At 46.8% G+C, this 20,980-nt stretch overlaps 1 protein-coding gene across 1 annotated transcript in view; it reads right to left on the bottom strand.

The window, feature by feature from the left end:
• LOC148366516 (transmembrane protein 132C) overlaps positions 1–20,980 on the bottom strand; it is a 104,808-nt gene that overhangs the window by 42,470 nt on the left and 41,358 nt on the right. The window contains 4 exon segments of the mRNA XM_088336973.1: positions 7,415–7,558; positions 15,781–16,274; positions 16,276–16,317; positions 18,103–18,497. Coding sequence (XP_088193099.1) covers positions 7,415–7,558; positions 15,781–16,274; positions 16,276–16,317; positions 18,103–18,497 — 1,075 coding nt within the window.

The following is a 20,980-nucleotide window of genomic DNA, read 5'->3' as shown; positions in this document are numbered from 1 at the left end:
ACACCTGACTGATAATAAGCTTCTTCTCTTTTTCCGAGCGAGGCTAATGAGTCTCGGGGGCATATCGGGGCTGTCCACGCAGGTGGCGCTAGCGTGCACGCGCGCGACTGGGCGGGCTAATGGGCGTCCCGGCACGCGTCCTCACCGCGTTCATCGCCCGAAAGGCAAACGTGGAAAAAAAGGAAATGTGGGCGTAGGCCCAAAGCCCAGGCATCCGTCAGCCACTCTGACGCGCCGCCCGAATGAGACAAAGACAAACTGAAAGACGGATTTGTCGGCAAACGGCGAAAAAGAAAGAAAATGTCCGTATCCGTACGGTATGCGTATATACTCCACCGATGAGCAAACTACGGCCCTTGGGCCACGCGCGGCCTAAAGGCTTTTTCGTCCGGCCCGCCAAAGCAAAATCCTCAAAATACAATGACAACATACATCACAATAAATATAGTACTACTCATAAAATGTGTTTTTTGTTTGTGCCAGCCAACTTTGTCCCCATGGACCCTTTGCGACAAAACGAAACATCCAAAAAGGACGACATTATTTTGTCTTGGTTCCGATCTTAAAGATACTACTACAGTCATACTAAATTACAAAAATACTATGACAGAAACACTACAAAAAGGCAACTACCGTAATGTTTGAAAATATTAAAAGAAATATTACCAAAAAGACTAGAGTAATACTAGAATACTGTCAAGAACCAGAACAGGATCAGGACCCAAACGCGTGACATTCTCACACAATCCTTTTATTTTACGGGAAATGGGGACTCATGCACGTTAGGCAGCGGACTGACGTGAAGCCAGAGGCCGACCCGATTGATACTAATCGCCCGAGTTGATATCGGACAGATGGGGTCGATACCGGACAGGACGGACAAACAGGAAGATAATGAAACAGGATATCGAAAATAAACAGGACAAACTCGACGGGAACCAAAACTAGAGAGAATAATAAACAGGACAACAATAGACACGGATGAAACTGGAAACCGATATTAAACGGGACAAAAATAAACGGGAACAACACCGGACTGGAAATACCAACAGGAAAACAGGACCGAGTCAGAACCCACGTCTGGCGGGGCAGAGGTTCTTGACGGACTGACAAAGGAAAAATGAGAGCACTGCACTGAGCTTAAATAGGAGGGAAGCCAATCTGTTAATGAGCCGCAGCTGGCGCCACACGGGCGCGGCTAATTGGGCGGGCGCCATGGCAACCGTGACAAATACATAAATACTGCTGCTTATATACAATGGAAAAAGCAAGATATCAATACTACTATAGAAAAGTGACAAAATGCTGCAAAACAAAAGTACAGTCATATTATTCAAAGAAAGGAGCAAAAATAGCATAAAAATACAACTAGAGTAATACTACAAAACATACTTCAGATATACTATGATATGATATGATGGAAATGCCAAAAAAGACAATAAAAATAAAACTACAGTAATCCTAAAAAACTACTAGAAAATGCAGTAGTACTACATAAAAATCAGCACTACAGTAATACCACATGACTAAATTTGTTTTTGTTTGTCTTATTGAAATCTCACCCGTCCTTTATTAGGATTTTGGGGGGTGTTTGGCCCTAATTTGGGGGGGGGGGGCGGCCCAAGGTGAGAATTTGAGAAGCGGGTGAGGCGGGACGGTGAAAGGGGACGAGCGTTAGCTTAGCTTCGTTAGCGCCTTTCGTCAGGAACGAGGCGGGGCGGCGCCCGAACCCTGGCCGAGAGGGGGGGGGCTCCCGCGGAACATCGGGTCGTGAGCGTCGTTGCGCTTTTTTTCGAGCGTGACCTACAAAAACGGAAAGGGGGGGAGCGTGTTCGCCGCGCCGGTATTTGCGTAGCGGCTCGACCTGAGCGACAGAATGATGCTAAGCTAGCCGGCGACGCGGCCGCCGCTAATTAGCTGGCGCGGGTCAGCGCGCCGTGCCGGCTCCCGGCGGGATGGCCGACGCCGCTCTCTTTGCTTTGCCCGCTTTTCCGCTCCGCTGCGTTTGTTTAAGGAAAAGACTAGCGTAGAAAAAGTTCACGACAGGAGCGCCATCTGCTGACGAGAGGCGGATCGCAGTGCCGCTTTCTTACACTATTAGGCCTCACCCATACTCCATACCGGTCAAGGGCAAATTTTTCCAGTACCTTACCAAAAAAATAATCTGGCACTGATCATCGTTTTTGTTGTTGTTGACTTTAATGACTACATTAAAGTATTATCTTGCTGCTAGCACATACTTTTTGCTATTTCGTACCTAAGATCTTGTTGTGCCAAAGGGCCGCTATACTCTGACACAAATTCTGCCACAAAAGGGCTCACAGGTTTTGGGTAATCATGGAGTTCCATACGGAAGACAAAACTTTACCGTAGGTCTGAAAAGCGGGCGGCACGGCGGCGCAGTGGTTAGCCCGTGTGCGGCACGGTTCTGAGGTCATGAGATCCAACCTCCTGTGCGGAGTTTGCATGTTCTCCCCGCGCCGGCGTGGGTTTCCTCCGGGCACTCCGGTTTCTTCCCACATTCCAAAAACACGCAGGTCAGGTGGATTGGCCGAATCAAAATCATCCCTAGGTGTGAATGAGCGAGCGAATTGTCCGTCCCTGTGTGCTCTGTGATTGGCTAGCAAGCAGTTGAGGGTGTCCCCTGCTCACTGCCCGGAGATAGCTGGGATGGGCTCCGGCACCCCCGCGACCCTACTGAAGATAAGCGGTGCAGATCATGGGTGGATGTCCGAAAAGCAAGTCAATGAGCCAAATTTGGACTCATTTTGATGATATGGATTGCTGGGAGTGCGTTCAATCTTCTACAACGATTGATTGAATGAATGACAATGATGAGGACGGGAGGCACCCTCCCCATCATTTTTATGCACTTTTTAAACCCTTCATTCAAAATGGCAGCCTGTCGCGTCACACCGTCAGGAAACACGACAATCGAAGTCATTTAGAGCGTTTTCATGCACTTGACTCCAAATTCAAGCCTTTTCTTGACCTTGAAAACACAACATTCAAATTCAAGCACGTTTAAGGATTTCAAGCACCCGTAAGAACCGTGATTAGAAGACGCGAGCTGACTCGTTAGGTTGCTTCGACCTTCCCCGCTTTGGCGGCTCCCGATCTAAAAGCACTATTGCAGCCGTTATCCGATTTGAATCGGGTCAGGCCGTGGAGTCTTACAAAGTCAAAAAAGGCCGCGACAAATACGGCCAAAGGAAGAAAGGGAGAAAGAAAGGCAAAGAGAGAAGAAGAAAAAGAAAGATAAAGAAATGCTAAACAAATAAGAGAAAGAGAGAGAGAGAGAGAAGAAGATGAGAAAGGAAGAGAGGAAAACGGATAAAGATGGGGAGAAGGAAAAGACACAGTAAAAGAGAGAGAGAGAGAAAGAGAGGGAGAGAAAGAGGGAGAGGACATTTAGAACAAGTGAGAGAAAAGAGACTGAGAAAGAGATTAGAGAGGGAGATCAAAAGAAAGAGAGAGAGAGAGAGAGGGGGGGGGGAGAGAAAAGGATATATAGAATAAGTGAGAGAAAAGAGACTGAGAGAGAGATTAGGGAGGGAGACCGAGAGAGAGAGAGAGAGAGAGAGAGAGAGAGAGAGAGAGAGAGAGAGAGAGAGAGAGAGAGTGAGAAAGAGAGGGAGAAAAAAGGACATATAGAATAGGTGAGAGAAAAGAGACTGAGAAAGAGATTATGGAGGGAGACCAAGAGAGAGAGAAAGAGAGCGAGAGAGAGAACTACATATAGAAGAAGAAAGATAGAAAAGCGAGAGTGTCGTGGCCCGGACCTCGACCTGTCGGCGGGCGGGCCTGAACTGGCCCGCAGGCCGCCTGCTTGATTCCTGCCCTTGCCTGGCAATCGATGTCTAGCTTTCGAGCGTTCGATTCCCGGCTCGGTCAAATCCGGTGTAGGCGTTAGCGAGTACGGAGGTTGACGGCTATGCCGGCCGGCTTCCGAAATTGCCCGAGGTGTTGCCGGGCTGCCTCACGCGCCTTAAGAGTTGCCGCTTATCGTTTGGTTCAAACGAGGGCGGCAACGTTGACCCAAATGGAACGGATATTGCCACCTCGTGCCGTTCCGCTTTCTTTCCAGGATTTGAAGACAGCGACCCCGACAAAATCCCCAAGTAGAGGGCGCTGTCAACAAGTGTAAAAGTGCCCTCAAATCCCAACCTGAGACCTACCCAAAGTCCATTCAATGCTGTTCTGTTGGGCAATATGGAGGCTTTACTCTCAACTTTGGGTCCCAATCACTGCAAGTGCTACTAAGATGGAGTTGGAACACGCACAAATCCATTGACTGCAAAACTTAACTGGAAACCAGTGAGTCAATAGCATGAAGCCTTACCTCATATACGAAAAAAAATAGAGGCTTTGGGCTGGTGCTTCTTGTAGCGCATCCGACATTGGGTCAGAATTCCGTTTTGAAATGTCCCAAAAACTATGAAACCGTGTTAGAACATGTGACCCGATGACTATACTTGAATTCAGTTATTCATCTGGACGGGAGATTTATTATCTCGCATGTGGCAAACAAAGCAACGGGCCGGTCAGAGGGCCGGGAGGCCCCTGCGTCCCCGGGAGGCCGGAGTCTGACAACTCGCAATTCCGTTTGAAAGAAGCCAGCGAGCGGACAATAGGTCTGGTTTACAAAAGGCCAAAAGCCAGTGAGCCAGGTCCTAGCCAAACAAGTAGACCAGATCTTGGCCCGTAAGTCACCAAAAGGATTGACCCAGTCCCAGCTTAACAAGAAAAAACAGAAAACCTTGCTGGCCAGTGCCCAAAACCTTATGGAGCCGACGACCAACCCCAGTGGTATCACGGTTGCCGTGGCGCGCAACTGGTCCCCGACGTGTGGCGCCAAGTTCTGTCACGGTTGCCACGGCGCCCCATTGGCCCTGCCCACAGACACCGGCTACTTAAACGCTGTCTTGTGAGTCGCCAGTTGTCGAGCTTCTGAGAAACTCTGTTTTGACGCGTCACGCCCTGAAAATCCTCTTTTATGCTTGTGTTTTTGCTCTTGTTTTGCCAAGCCCTGTGAATCTCTGTTTTTTTATTGTTTTTTGCTCCTGTTTTGTATTCGCCTCGATCTGTTTGATCTTGACCGCTTCCTCGTTCCGATCTCTCTACTTTTGCGACCGACGACCCCCGATCGAGTGTGCGCTCGTTCTTCTTCTCCCCAATAAACTGTGAGTAACGTGACGCGAGTGGGTTCTTCTTCCTGTTACCTGTTCCCTGTCCTGGTACTGACAGGTGGGACCTCAAAGAAGCCTCCGGCCACCCACAGCCAACGACGGCCTCAAAACACCTGGTTCTTGAACCTTGAGGGTTCTTCACTGCTCGAGGACATGGAGGCTCCGCCTTCATCCAACCGGAACTGCAGTCCGTCTCACCTGCTTCGTATCGGTGGAACGTTAAAGGGGCGATTCCATCAATTGTTGGTTTTCTATCTAAATGGTGCCTGCTAAGATCTTTTTGTCTTTTGCTTTGTGTTTTGTTCGAGCACATTCCGTAGATGATTAGCAAAAGCAAACCTCATAAATCCGAGCGTGTGCGTGTCTTGATTTGAGAGTGTATTGAGAAATTGGTCAAAAGAATTCCTCCATCCATCCTTCAGAAGAAGTAAAAAAGCGTTTTCATCCTTTTCCCCGATACAATGATCTGAAAAGCATCTTTATTGTTCAGGCAGCACGGCGGCGCAGTGGTTAGCGCGTGTGCGGCAGAGTTCTGAGGTGGTGAGATCGAACCTCCTGTGTGGAGTTTGCATGTTCTCCCCGTGCTGGCGTTTCCTTCGGGCGCTCCGGTTTCCTTCCACGTTCCGAAAGCATGCGTGCCAGGTGGATTGGCTTAACCGATATCTCCCTAGGTGGGAATGAGCAAGTGTATTGTCTGTCCCTGTGTGTCCCGCACCCAGTTGAGGGTGTCCTCTGCCCACTGCCCGAAGATAGCTGGGATGGGCTCGCTCCAGCACCCCCGCGACCCTACTGAGGATTGATTTACTGATAGAGCACCTGCATTTGGAATCATCCGAGCCGCCTTAGAAAGGAAAAGTATTTTGCAAATGTCTTTTTAACGACACACCTCCAGTCAGTCAGTCGGGCGCGTGACGGAATCCGACGGAAGGAAGTATTTTCCATCCCGGGCGCTAATTAGCGGGGCTTTGCGGCGACGGAGGCGTGCCGTCCATTCCCACGCTCCTTCCTATCAAAACGCGCTAATATCTCATTAGAGATGATTACCCGCCGGATCCTTTTAATTAGCTAGCTAGCCCACGCGCTCCTCATGCAAGCTAGCAGAATGCGCCGAGCCTCCTCTTTAACCGCCTCCGCCTTCTCCTCCGGTCACAATTGGAAAACTCTCGCTGGCCCGATGGAGATCAACATTCCGTGACTTCGGGTCTGATCTAGAACCGGGAGCCCCGCCCGCCCGCCCGCAACGGACAACCCCGCTCTCGATCTATGACGGGAACATCGTCCCGATCGGTTTTAGTTCCGCGTTCCGGATCTTTTTTTCAGATCGGGATCGACCTCAAAGTTTGCACGCATGATCTAGAACTCGGATCTAAGACTTCCACCGATCCGCAACAGAGATACCGAGCACCTCAAGCCGACCCTTCCGAGTTCCACGTTCCAGATTATTTTCTGTTCTTCTAGTTCCGCAAGCTTCAGCAGAGACGGTCATTTCCCCCAAAACTGCTCTTCGGATCAAGATCCAGCTCAAATTCTGCACGGACGATCTAGAACTTAAGACCTCCACCCAGCCACAACAGAGATCCCGATTCTCGATTCGTGACGAGAACCTCAAGCCGACCCTTCTGAGTTCCACAGTCCAGATTTGTTGTGTTCTAATTCTGCAAGCCTCAGCAGAGACGGTCATTTCCCCCCAAAACTGCTTTTCAGATCGGGATCCACCTCAAATTCTGCATGGACGATCTAGAACTTAAGACCTCCACCCAGCCACAACAGAGAACTCAATCTTTAATCTATGACAAAAACCTTACCTCAGTCATTTTTATGTTCAGGTTCCAAGTGATGGGAGTTTTGGTAATTCTACACACCTCCACAGAGACGCTCATTTCCAAATGACTGCTCTTCTGAACTAGATCAAAGATAGAGGTCGAGATGTGTGATCTAGAATTCTGATCTAAGACTTCCGCCATATACAAAATAAAATCCGGGTCTGGATCAACCTCAAGATCTGCACGTATGATCCGGAACACACGGATTTAGTTTCACGCCAAACTCGTTGAATCTTTTTTCGGATCTTTATTTGAGATTTGCGTCCAGCCTACTGACAAAAGCTCCTCAAGTTAGCTCTATACTCGAGTTTGAGTTCTAGACCAAGTCACCCTAGTTCCACAGAACCCGAGACAGAGTTGAGCTCCTTTGTTTAAAAAAGTGGCGCGATGCAGGCCTCCTACCTGGGGGCGGCGGTAGAGGACGCCTTCCTGTGGCACACCACGGCGAGCGATCCCCCGCCGGGCGCCGGTTCCTGTTTGATTTCCCAGGCCGGCAGCTCGCTGGGTTTCACCGCCGCGAAGCTGATGCCCGACTGGAACCAAATCCTGTAAACGAAAACCACACCTGCTAAATGCTAATGCTAACGCATCAGAAGTGCATTTCTGAAAACAAAAACCCAGTGGTCGCTAATTGTTAATAAAGCGGAATCGCATCCTGAAAAACCAAACACGCTTAGGTCGCTAAATGCTAATGTGGCTGGGATTCAGCCACGGCTAACCGAATTAGCCAAATTAGCCGATTGCATTGCTTTGGTGGCTAGCGTTACCGTAGCCTCTAGCGTCAGTTCGGACGTCCGTGCAGAATATCCTAGCGGCCAATTCCAGGGTCCTGCACCTTAATTACTAATGCTAAAGCTAAGATCGTGCCTGATAGCCGCTAATGCTAATGCCTTTGCATTTGTGCTTGATGTTAATAATGTGTCTTTATTTTATCCCAGTGTGATTGTAAGCCATCTTGTCATGACAGATTCTCTCTTTTTTTTCCTTTTTCTTTTTGATGTGATCCTTTTCCATTTGTACCAATTTTCATTTCCATTTTCCTTTTCTGTTTTGACTTTGATACCTTTTCTTTTTTTTCTTTTTCTTTCCTTTGTCCTTTTTTCATTCTTTTTCCACTTTCTCTTTTCTATTTCTTACTCTTTCACTTCACTTTATATGTTTCTTTACTCTTTTATTAGTCTTTCCTTAATTCTATTGTATTTGATCTCAATGTTCATTTTGTTCTACATTTGTCTGGGTTTTTACTTTTTATCTTCTATATTTTCTTTACATTTTTTACTTATTTTTTCTTTAATCTTTTCTTTTGTCTTCTTTTACTTTTTTATTCATTTCTTTATTCTTTGCGTCAATCCTTTTTTTCTTTATTTTCTAGCTTTTATTTTTTTTCTTCTGTATTTTCTTTCTCTTTTCCTCATTTTCCCTTTCTTCACAAAACGCTTGGCAAGTCGATTTTTTTCATGTTACCCGGGGCAAAAGAGTAGGAAAAAAAATGTTTAAAGGAAAAAAAGGAAATAGCATCAACTCTGTATCGTAGCAAGAGCTTCCATCCATTTCAATCAATCAATTTTAGAAAAAAGACCGTTCGTGTGAGCTCCGTATGCTAATAGCGCGGCGCTAATGTAAAGCGATAGCGAGGCTCAGAGGTTAAAAGGGTGAAAACATGAAAGAGACAAAAAAAGAGGTGACACGGGCGTTCCGTTGCTGTTCTAGAAGAATAGAAACGCAATCGTCCCATTGGTCGAAAAACCGCCGGGCGCACTCCGAGCTAGCTTATGCGCCGGCACACTCGGCCCGGCAACTGGCCAACCGTGCTCACTTAGCGCGTGCCCAAGTGGCCTACTTCAAAAGACGTTGCGCTCAGACGCCGGCAGGAAAAGGAACCGATCGGAGATTGCGGGCGGACCGACCGGAACGGCGCTGAAAAAAAACGAACGACGGGAACTTCGGCAAACGTCGGAACGAAACGCGCAAACGAACCGGCGTGAGTTTCTACCGACTTCGGAAGAGAACGAGGGCAACGAGGAGAATCAGCCAAAGACGATCTCCAGTGTGGTACGGCGGCTAAAAGGTCCCAGTATATCCTTGGGTTTGTCCGAGAAGAGAAGGAAGGAAATGAATTATGCAAACATTGTTTCGACACAAACGTTAGGCTGTTTGATCCAATTGGAGATTGCGGGCATAAAAACAAGAAAATACAAAACAAAAAGCGGAATCGAAATCTGCAAGCAAGCGTAAAAATACACAAAAGTACACAATGAGCGTTAGTTTCTCCTGAAGTTTCTCCAGAAAGAGAACGAGGGCAACGAGGAGAATCATCGAAAGACGATCTCCAGTGCGGTACGGCGGCTAAAAGGTCCCAGTATATCCTTGGGTTTGTTCGAGAAGAGAACGAAGGAAATGCACGATGCAAACAACGGTGAGACGGTTTGATCCCATTGGAGATTGCGGGCATAAAAACCAGAACGTGCGAAACAGAAAGCGGAATGGAAAAATAGAACACGGCAGCGCAGGCAAGAACAAGGGACGGATACGGAAACGTTACAAACATTTCACAAACAATATTGTGCATTCTTAAAACAGTGACTGTGATTCTGCTCGCTTACAATACCAACGTGGTTCATTTTGGATATCAGACGCATGCGAAGGAGATCGAAGCGGATGACTGGATACTGACTATTACGCAAAAGTCATTGTCCCTGTCGGCCAATCATGTCGCTGTTCTTCGATCCCGCACCGTTTAGAGCAGGGCAGTCAAACTCCTTTGAACTCGGGGGCCACACGATGGAACAAACCTTCTCTCGGGGGCTGGACTAGTAGATTCAAGAGAAAGAAAAAGAGATAAAGAAACAAGAGCAAGAGGGAGGGAAAAGGAGAGAGGGCAAGACAAAGAAAGAGACAGAGACAGAGTGGGAGAAAATGGGTGGAAAAGAAAAAGGGAGAGAGAGAGAGGGGGGGGGGGGACAGAGAGAGAGAGCGAGAGAGAGATACAAGTACAGTGTCTTTGGAGGCACCTGGCTTTGGCAACATCAAGTTGACATATTTCAACCTGCAGTTGTTTTCCTCTTGCGTTTCTCTGAGTGTCGTCTCACGGGCTGGATTCAATCCCTTAGTGGGCCCGATCTGGCCCGCGGGCCACCTGTTTGACACCTGTGGTTTAGAGCATATCTGTTTTTGGAACCTGAGAGCTTTCATAAGAAAGGACCCGCGGATATGTTTGTTAAAGTCCGGGACGCCTCCGTCCACCAGAGGGCGCCTCATCGGTCGGTTATCGGGACAGGTGTGTCCAATCACCCCACACCCGTCCCTTCCAAAGGACATTTTGGACAGCACCGATGATCTTGAGATGATGCGGGAGACCCGAACGCTTGGAAGCTGTCACAAAAGCAAGGCGCTCAAAAAGACGGTATTGACAACAAACTCATCAACAAAGTAACAAACAAAAGGTCAAAAACAACAAGAGAACTGTCAAAAACAAAGAAAACAAACCTCACAAATCAGGTTGCAATTGAAAAACGGCGATGGTGAAAAACAAAGGGGAAAAATGAGGAATCAGCCAAAATGTCCTTATCAGAGACAGGAGTGGGATGATTGGACAAACCAGTCCCTTCCCCAAACCAACTGGTGACCAATACAAGGTCAGTTTTTTGCAACTTGAGGGTTTTTTGTTGAGTCCTCTCCCGTTCTCCTTGCAACTTCCTTCTTCTCCCCTCATTTCGAGTGTCTGTACCACTAGAAACTCTCGGATGTGTGGTTCTTGAGGGGTTCTCTACAGCAACTCAAGGTCAAACCCGAAGGTCACCACCTCCGAGCGGGAAATCGGAGAAGTCATCGAGTTGAATTCTTGAAGAAGACTTTGGTCTCCAGACTTGGGAGGCGTCTCCTCCTGGAACCTCGGTCCACGTCTTCTCAGATTCCTTTCAAGTCCGTCCCACTCGCTCGTCTCCCGCGTCTCCTCGGGTCCCTTTCGGCTTTTCTCCTTCTTCTCCCCCGGAACGCCGACGTCCTCCCACGGCGCTCTTGCGTAACCGCCGATTGATCTGAATAGCGCTCCTTCTGATTGGCTGACAAAAAGAAGAATTTCCCGGACGCATCTTCATTAGCTCACTTCTGGAAACGGGCCACCGGAAAGACGAGTCCATCAAAAAAACAAAAAAAAAACAGAAAGAATCCACCTGCGAGAATTCCAATAACGAGACGCGCCGGTAAAGGGGAAGGATCTTGAAGATCTCCCGAGTTTTATCCCAGGAGACTGAGGACGAGTGCGGCAAGGTGGGAAGATTGGAGCGTGACACCGGAGCTACGCTAACGAGCTAAAGCAACAATAGCGTGTGTTGCGACGCCGCAGAAATAACCGCGGGAACAAAATGTTCTCCCCGGTTTGATCACAAAAGAGACGACGGGCCTCCGGCAGGAGAATTGCGAGCTGGACAAACAGAAGAACTAAACCGGCTCCCTAGAAACAGGAGATTAGGGGCCTCGAGGAGGAGATTCCCAATTGCACGCCAGAAGTTGTATTTCTAAACAACCAGAGGAACCAGACACGTTTTATCAGAAAGGAGACTACGGCTCTCAAAGAGGAGACTTCCGAGTGCAGAACTGCGCACGGCGAGCCGGAGATCCAGAATTTGATTCTTTCTTAGAGAAGTCCAGCAAACCCCAGTCGGACAAACCTGTAAAAGTCTTCTGAAAGAAAATGAGACGATGGGCGTAAGCCAGAATTGAAAAGAGGAGAATGCGGCTCTTTTGCTTTATCTGAATACAGACCAGGAGTGGAAGAAGAAGGTAGAAAAAGGAAATGGAACAGCTCGAAAAGAAAACATGAAAACGGAGCTTTCCTTCACAAAAACCTTCCAAAAATGACTGGAGACCGTGGAGCAAAATCCGACCGAGGACACGCTAAGCTAATATTGGCGTATGCATTCAAATCAAAAAACAGAAAATGCCCAAAATGGCGGGAAAAATGGACAAAAATATAAACATAATTGACCCAAAAAAACGACCTAAAACCTGTTGAAAATATGACAAAAATGTCAAAGAAAATGACTAAAACGAACCTTAATTAAGCAGAAAAGAACCCAAAATGGACCAAAAAATGAAGACGATTTCAGTAGATCAAAAAAAACAACAAAGAAAATAGCAACAGTACATCACAAAATTGAGCCAAAAATGAACAAAATTTAAACAGAAAACAAACAAAAATGACCAAAAACAGAAAAAAAGAAGAATGGACCTGAAAGGGTCAAATGAGTTAAAAAGGAAGAATTGTCTAAAATGAAGAACAATGGACTGAAGGGATCGTGTGTAATATTGGAATTCAAGGCAAATCCAAGTCTACTTGCCTCACCTCGATGGATTTTGCTTTTTGAATCAGATTAAAAAAAAACAAAAAAATGAAAGTATGTCCTTAAAATACTTCACTGAAAAAGTAATGGTATTGGCATGAGTTTAACAGTTGTATTAGTTGTATTATTTAATCATAGCATCATTACTTTGATCATCATATCATTCATTTAGTCATCTACATTCATGTTCATCTTATTCGAATGAAGTATTGACTCGCCGTATCCTTTCATATCGGTACTTTCCCGGCGACGGTCTTCCGATGAATCGGCCGCGTCCGGTTTTAACGAAGGTCTCTGGTGAAGATGCGAGTTCCGTTCTTTGCCCGTTTCACGTTCCATCTTGCCAATCCGCAACCCTTTCCTATAAAAACCGTGCTCGGCCATTTTTCGACGGCTATCGTGGGAGAACGCTCTCCTGATCGACCATATACTCCGTTTCCTTTGAAAATAATATGTGCGTGTGTGTGTGTGTGTGTGTATTTTTCATTAAAAAAAGTCACCATTGTAGTTGCATTAGAAATGTTCTCTTACGTCCTAGCATTAAGCTAGCAGATGCTTCTCAGATGAACTTTTGCATACAGCCAGCGAAAGTTGCCAGACTTGAGTTGGCAACGAACGAGGTCAATGCCAAAAACGACGTTAGCCGTCCTTAGCGGTGAACCGGCGAATCAGCCGATGCTAGCATCTTTAGCCGTCGATAGCGGTGAACGGAGTAAATGCTAAAAGCCTTATTAGCCGCCACCGGCAGTCAATCGGTTCATGCTAAAATAGCTGTCGATAGCGGTGATCGAGTCGAATGCTAAAAGCTCTTTAAGTGCCGACGAGCTATCCGTCGGACTTTCCGGCGCTAACCGCATCCGACACCTCTCTTTTTTTTTCGTCCCTCCGCAAAAACGTCCGGTCGTCCGTTCGCCAGACTCCGAATCGGTTGGCGTTAGCGACCGACGCTAATGAGAGCGGCGGGACCGGTCAAGCGCTAGCGTTTCATCCACTTTTCTTCTTTTGTTTTTGTGGCGCTCGTTCGTTCACTTTTCTTAGTCTCGACGAGTTGACGTTTGAAACATTTGTAGTACGCGTTCTTACCACAAGGGGCGCCTCCACGTCTTTACTAAGTAATACTCTTCTACACAATCCGGGGTCACCTTGTGATCGGTGCTAAAGTCAGGTCCCGCCTCCTACACTCCTTGGTCAGCTTGCGATCGGTGCTCGTTTTACACCCCGCCTCGCACATTCTCGGGTAGTCTTATGAGTGGTGCTCAAGTAGGCCACGCCTCCCATATTCCCAGGACATCTTCTTATTGGTTCTAGCTTAAGGTCCCACCTCCCAAATTCACGAGTCATTTAGTGACTGGGGCAGCACGGCGGCGCAGTGGTTAGCGCATGTGCGGCACAGTTCTGAGGTCGTGGGTACCTCCTGCGTGGGTTCGAATCCAGCTCCCGGCCTTACTGTGCAGAGTTTGTATGTTCTCCCCGTACTTGCGTGGGTTTCCTCCGGGCACTCCGGTTTCCTCCCACATTCCAAAAAAACATGCATTTCAGGTGAATTGGCCGGTCCAAATTGTCCCTAGGTGTGACTGAGCGAGTGAGTTGTCTGTCCCTGTGTGCCCTGCGTTTGGCTGGCAACCCGTTCAGGGTGTCCCCTGCCCACTGCCCGATGATTGCTGGGATGGGCTCCAGCATCCCCACGACCCTACTGAGGATAAGCAGTGCAGCTGATGAGATGAGATTTAGTGACTGGCCGATAGTAGCTTGTTGTGTTTTGAAAATAAATAGGATTATTCTTTTCTGATTTCATTCATTATGCAATTTTTGATTCTGTTGATTTTTGGGGATTCTAGTGATTTGTAGCGCCCCTCGTGGTGGAAAAATACCATCAAATTGAAAATATAGGCCGTGTATAAACCACATCATTTAAAACCTGTCGGCTAGAGATCGGTAAATTGTAGTAGCGTTCTTAGACGTTTGGGGTTTTTTAAAATTAGGGTTGCAAAGAGCGTTGATCTCCAACCAAAAGACCGTTTCTGACAGCCGCCGGCCTCACCTCCGCTCACCGAGCTAATTAGCCGCGCTAATTAGCCCATTAGCTTTGTCAAAACACACGAGGTCCGCCATTTGCACCGAGTAACGGAACCCGGACGGGAACAAAACCCCGTTGCGTTGTCCTTTCCTTTTCGATGCCGAACAACACGATCGCGGCTACGCTAACGTGCTAATGCTAATCCGCTACGGTGGCGCGTAAAACGCAAAGCGAGATGATGAAACGTGACAGGGTTTTGCGTGGGCACGACGAGGCGCCGTCTTTTGTTTGGACGCGCGTTCGGCAACGTGTAATGCCGGCTAGCGCCGACGCGCTAATCTTAGATCGGGGTCCTTTCGCGCCGTCTTTGTGCGGGAAGCCGATACGCCCCCGGCAATGCTGCGCGGTGGAACGCTAAGCTAGGCGCCTCCTTCGCTAGCCCCGCCCTCCCGTTAACGCAATATAAGCAGGTAGCTGATCCGTTTCGTTCCCAATTAGGAGGTTTTGGAAATTGCCAAACCGATTCAAAATCGGTGAGGGAATAGAATACAATTCCAGAAACGGGAATAAAAAACAATCGATGGAAGGAAAGGGGCAATAGATAAACGTTCGGAACGAGGGGAAAATGGATCGGAATCGGGGGCGTTATCCCTCGCAAACACGCTCCGCCCACCTAAAGAAAACCCGAGGTCGTCGCGAAAAAAGGAAACATTTAAAAATAAATGAAAAGGGGTAAAAAAATTGAGGAAAAAATGATACAGCAAGAAAAATAAAGTCAAAAAGCCAGGAAACAAAATAGAAAAAAGAAAACGTAAAAAGAAGAAGAAAAAGAAAACAAATAATGAGAAGAGATAAAGAAAGATCAAAATGGAAAGAAAACAATAAAAGAAAAAGGAAAAAAGAAAGGAAGGAGACAAAAGCAGGAACACCTCATAAAAGGAAAAGGCAAGAAAAAAGAAAAAGGAAAAATAGAAACAAAAGAAAAAATGGAAAAAGAAAGAGAAAAAAGATTTTTAAAAAAGAATGATAGAGCAGGAAATGCTAGGAAAACAAAACCAAAAGAAAAAAAGAAAAAAGAAAAAAAGAAGAAAGCAAGCACGAAATAATTAAATAAAAAGAGGGGGGGGAGCAGGACGAAGGTCAGATTTTGGGGAGGTCCTTTCTTCACTAGATTAGTGAATAAAAGTGTAATATTCTGCATTAAGTAAAAAATATTCTTCTACCAAAATATATTAATATTTTTTGAACGTTTCCGTAAATTTTGATCTCTATTTTGATACACCAATGAAGTAACCCTACTGGCCATATTAAAACGTGCAGGTGCCCTTCATTTTAGCTTTCGGGGTTTTCGATTTGGGCCCGATCTGGCCCGCGGACCCCCGGACGGACACCCACGCCCCAAATCTCACCTGAGGACAAAGCGGTCGAGGTCGAACCCGGTCTTCACGTAGACCCCGAAGTTGACGTTCTTCCCCGGCCGGACCGGACCGGACGGGACCGAAACCTCCACGTTGCGGTCCAGACTCAGCCTCTCCTCCCGGGCCGCCACCGGGGCGGCGCTCACCGCCACCGAGCCCGCCTTCTGCATGTCCTCCAGTCCCCCTTCCGCCCGGGGGCTCCACGGGTTCGGGGCCCCCGGGTCGGGACTCCGCCAGGCTTCTCGGACCAGGGCCGGGCAGTCCGAAGCGGGCCCGGGTAAAACGTAGTAATAGACCTCCAGGGGGGTGGGGGCGCCCTCCGCTGGCCGCTTCTTGGAGGGCAGGAACCAGGCGGGGGGGATTTCCAAACGCAGGACGCAGACGGCCCACGGGCCCCCCGGGCGGCAGCCGGCCGAGGGGGCCGCCTCGCCGGGGTCCCGTACCGCCAGGGCCCGGACGCAGGGGAGGAGGCTCGGAGGGGGGGGGGTCCGGATCCTCCCTCCCGCGACCCGTCAGGTAGAACAGGACCTGAAAACAATCAACCCATTAATGAAGCCATTTATTAACCGATTAATTAACAAATCCGTACGATCCGATTAACCGAATCGTTAAGCGATGAATAGGATTTGCCGGTTTTGTGGCTTTTCGCTCGGTTCAAATCGAGCTTCCCTATTCAGTGATTTAATAGGGGGAGTGTCATATAAGAGGGGGTCTTAGCTCTTTGTTGCGTCACATGTCCGACCTAAGACTTATTGAACATCGGAAAAGAAAAAAATCCGAGAGAAAACCGACAAAAAAAGGAAATAAATGCAATTTTCTCTTTCTTCTTATCAATTGTTTTCATTTTTCCTATACCTATTTTTATTGAAGGTTGCTTTTTATCATTTTTTTCCCCTTTTTCTTTTCCTATTTTTATTGAGGTTTATTTTTTTTTCTCTTTCCTATTTTTAGTGATGTTTATTTTTCATCATTTTTATTTTTTTTTGCCTGTTTTTATTGATGTTTTCTTTTATCCTTTTTTTCATTTTTCTCTTTCCTATTTTTATTGATTTGTATTTTTTATCATTGTTTTCATTATTCTCTTCCTATTTCTATGAAGGTTTATTTTCTATCATTTTCTTTTCATTTTTCTCTTTCCTGTTTTTATTGATGTTTATTTTTAATCATTTTTTTCAAATTTTTTTCTTTCCTATTTTTATTGATTTTTATTTTTTATCATTGTTTTCATTTTTCTCTTTCCTATTTTTATTGATTATTTTTTTTATATTTTTTTCATTTTTCTCTCCCTATTTTTATTGAGGTTTCATTTTTTCTTTTCCCATTTTTATCAAGGTTAATGAAATGATATGAAATGATCTGCATTTCTCTAGCGCTTTTCAAGTCAATGACTTCCCAAAGCGCTTTACAATGTGCTCCACATTTCCCAATAGCGGCCGTGCAGCCATGTAAGGCGCTAACCTGCTTATTGGGGGTATTAGTGGTTCAGTGTCTTACCCAAGGACACTTCGACATGTAACACGGACAAGCCGGGATTCGAACTGGGATCCCTTAATCCTAAAACGATCGCTCTACCTCCTGAGCTACTGCCGCCCCAAGGTTTACTTTTTATCTTATTTTTCTCTTTTCTTTTTCATTTTATTTATTTTTCTTTTCTCTTGTATCTGATTTATTTATCTTCTTTTTAAAAGTAATAAGCTGCGTTTCCGCATTTTGTCTTTTTCCGTCGCGCTTTTAGCGCTCGTCATCGGCGTCACGGCAGACTACGGCCACATCTAGAGGGCGAGGGCCTCAAACGATCATCCTGGGGCCCGCAATTGGCATCCGGGCCGCGCGTTTGAGACCCCTGACTTAATATATTTTAAAACAGCCGCTTACACTCCAAACAGAAGAGCGGCTTCAGCGACAGACTGCTGTCACGGTCTTGTTCCAGGGACGGACTGAGGAGATCAGGCTTTCTCATGCCATGAGGCTCTATAACTCCACCCTGGGGAGTAAAAGCCCACATGAAACCCCACCCCCACATTTGCATATTTTTATTGCAGTGTGTGTTTTATGGATCACTATTTAAATACTCTAAAGCAAAACGTTATATTGAGTACTTTTGTATTCTAGATCTTTTATTTTCTTATTTCATTTTTCAACACGAGGATACTGCTGGGAGTGTGAATTTCCCTACCAGGATGAAGAAAGTATCTATCTATCTAACGGGCGCCCGAAAGCAAAGCATGCGCTTACGGGAAGGAGTCGAGCAAAAAGGATTCCAAGATGGCCGCCGTCCAACCCGCTCTTCGACGCGCAACCCGATCGGCTCACCTGAATCCAGGGTCGGGCGGGGCCTACTTCCGGGGCCACCACGTGTCCCTTCACCTTCCAATCCGGAGCGGGCTGATCGGGGGCGGGGCCCAGGCCGGGGGGCGGAGCCCGCGGCGATCCCACGGGGACGGCTCGCTCGGCGCTCAGGTTGCCGTAGGCGCAGGACACGGTGGGCGGGGCCTGCGCCGAGGCCGCGCCCACTCGCCGAAGCAGGACGGGCTCGGAGCGCGAGGACAGGCTGCCGTTGGCTTCCGCGTGGGCGTCCCGCAGGAAGTAGGCGGAGTCCACGCCGCTCAGCCGACAGCGCGCCGGCAAATAGGTGGGCAGGGAGGCGGAGAAAGGGGGCGGGGCCGATTCGGGGGGCGGACCCGAAGATCCCGAATGGCCGCCGCACACTAAACGGGAAACGGAAACAAAGAAATCCGGGTTAGGACGGAGTTCGAAATGGATTTTCGGATTTGGTAGCGCCTCAGATTTTGAAAAAATATTTCAAAATAAATAGCAATTGACGTACTGCGAGAGAAGCGTTAGCTGATTTAGGGAAATAGAATATAAATTGAATGTATGAGATCCAGAATAACAAACAATTGTATATGAAAGTAGCAAAGCAAATGGCATTAGCATTTGCCCCTTAGCATTAGCAGATTATGATAATATAATGGCTCAAAAATATACACATCCTACATAACACGTCACATTTTTAGAAAATATACCATAAGAGATAGTGATAGCTGTCAAATTAGCATTAGCATTGAGCTAAATGCTAACTTAGCAAACAAGTTAATGCTAGTTTAACTTCGGCGACGAGCCTCTATTTGTCCGCTGAATCGCGACACCAAGGTCTCGTGTTAGCATTAGCGAATGAGCATCGAGCTAACGTCGCTGGATTTGGACTCCATAAACGCACTTCAAGAAACGAGCCACTTTTGGGGAGCTAATGCTAGCTTTAGGTTTAGAGGCTGCTGTGGCTCCACCCCTTTTTGGGGCGGCGCCGTCTGAATTTGGACACGCCTCTCATGTCGCGGCAGGACCGGAAAAAGAAAATGACATTGGAATAGGCGCTCGCTAAAACAAAGACTTTTATTCGACCCCGTTAAAACGGGTGTCGTGCGCCGGCCGACACCGGGCGGCACCCGGCGCCAACTTTTTCATCCCGAATCGGAGAAAAATTGACGGCGCCGCGCTGGCAAAATGACAGGCGCCGCTGCTACGCCGCAATATATCGCCGCCGACTTTACGATCCAATTCCGAAAAATATTTACGATTCCGGCGAGGCGAAGAAGAAGAAGAAGAAGGCAGCGCGGAAGGCGGGATGCCCGCCTGCGCTTCCTTCGCCTCCAAAAAGGAAGACGGGAAAGAAAGACAATTTGTTTTCCCGAGTTATTGTCCGGGAACAGAGCTGCAATAAAAGAAAGAAAGTGACTTTAAAGGGACAGTGTTTGAGTGTGTGATTTGACCACCGGATGTTGCTGGGAAGTACGAGGAAGATTCCAAACCAGGGAGACTCAAAGTCACCGAAACTCAACAACGTGAAAGACAAAAATAAGAAAAAAAGAAGAAAAAAAAAGAAAGCACGAAGGAACAAATAAAGAGAAGAAAATATAGAAGAAAGAAAAACAGGAGAAATAACATCAAAAAGGAAAGAATAAAGACAAGAAAAATGAAAGAGGGGTGAGAAAGAGGAGAAAATGGAAAAAGAAAGACAAGAAAAAGGATCAGGGATCAAGGGAAAAGGAAAAAAAAAGACAGAATATCAGCAAAAGAAGTAAGGAATAAAGGAAAGAAAGAAGGGACAAAGAAATAAAGAAAATAAAGAAGGAGAAAGGAAAATAGAAGAAAGGAACACAAAAAGGAAACAATTGAAAAAAAAGAGACAAAATGTTTGAAGAAATAGCTAACAAATAGTTAACAAACTTTCACGGTGTCAAGTTAGCCATGACTAACGTAGCCAAAACCGGAAGTGGACATAAAATGAAAAAAATAAAAGACTTTAAAGAGGGGAAGACGAATCCCAAAACAAAGGCATTTCGTATTGGTGTGCTTATTTGCAAAACAATGGGAGGACGTGCTTCTTCTCGAGGAATCAAAGCGCCCCCTTGAGGAGCCTTGGAAGTAGTACAAGTCAGCGGGTGATCGATCGGGTGGCCGCCTTAATGACTCAAATAGGTGACACGGGGCAGAGCGCCACCTGCTGGCCGGGGAACAATACGCCCCTTTGGGCGCTCCAACAGGCCGGAGAAAATTCAACGCACGCCGCATTTATGCAAGTCGTTGCAAGTCCAAATATTGCTATTTTAGTGAGCGAAAAGGGCGAGAAAAAGAAAGACAAATGGAAAAAAAGGAAAAAGACAAGGAGAAAAAAGATGAAGAAAGTAAAGAAAAAGGGGGAAAACGGAAAGAAAAGAGAAAAACAGAAAAGAAATGTTGATATAAGGAAAAGAAGAAGGTCAAAGAAGAAATAAGAGAAAGAAAGAAAGAAAGAGAAAAAAGAAATGAGAGAGGGAAGAGAGAGAAAATAAAAAAAAAATATATATATAGAGAGAGAGAAGTAAGAAAATAAAGAAGAAGAAAAAAGACTGCTGTTATGAGAAGGCCTCGCGTCTTATCCGCACAGCTCTCATACCCGTCCTGGACAAACATGATCTATTTTGTCGCAGGTTGCCCTCCTAGTGGAAAAAAGATTGTCAGCCATTTTGTGAAACCTTACAAGGATCTGAGTTAGGCGAAGTCCTCGAGTCTTCTCCACACCAATCGGACTTCGTCCAGACAAGGGCCGGCGTTCAGTCGGGCGTTTCCCTATTTTGGTCACGGGCCGCCCTCCTAGTGTAACAAGGCTCCGTCAGCCATTTTGGGAAAGCGTAAATCCCCGTTGCGTACC

The sequence above is a fragment of the Urocampus carinirostris genome, chromosome 5, assembly GCF_059441175.1.
Source record: "Urocampus carinirostris isolate Australia breed hairy pipefish chromosome 5, RoL_Ucar_1.0, whole genome shotgun sequence".
NCBI lineage: Eukaryota > Metazoa > Chordata > Actinopteri > Syngnathiformes > Syngnathidae > Urocampus > Urocampus carinirostris.
Note: the sequence above shows the minus strand (reverse complement) of the source record. Positions and strands in the feature narration are given on the sequence as shown.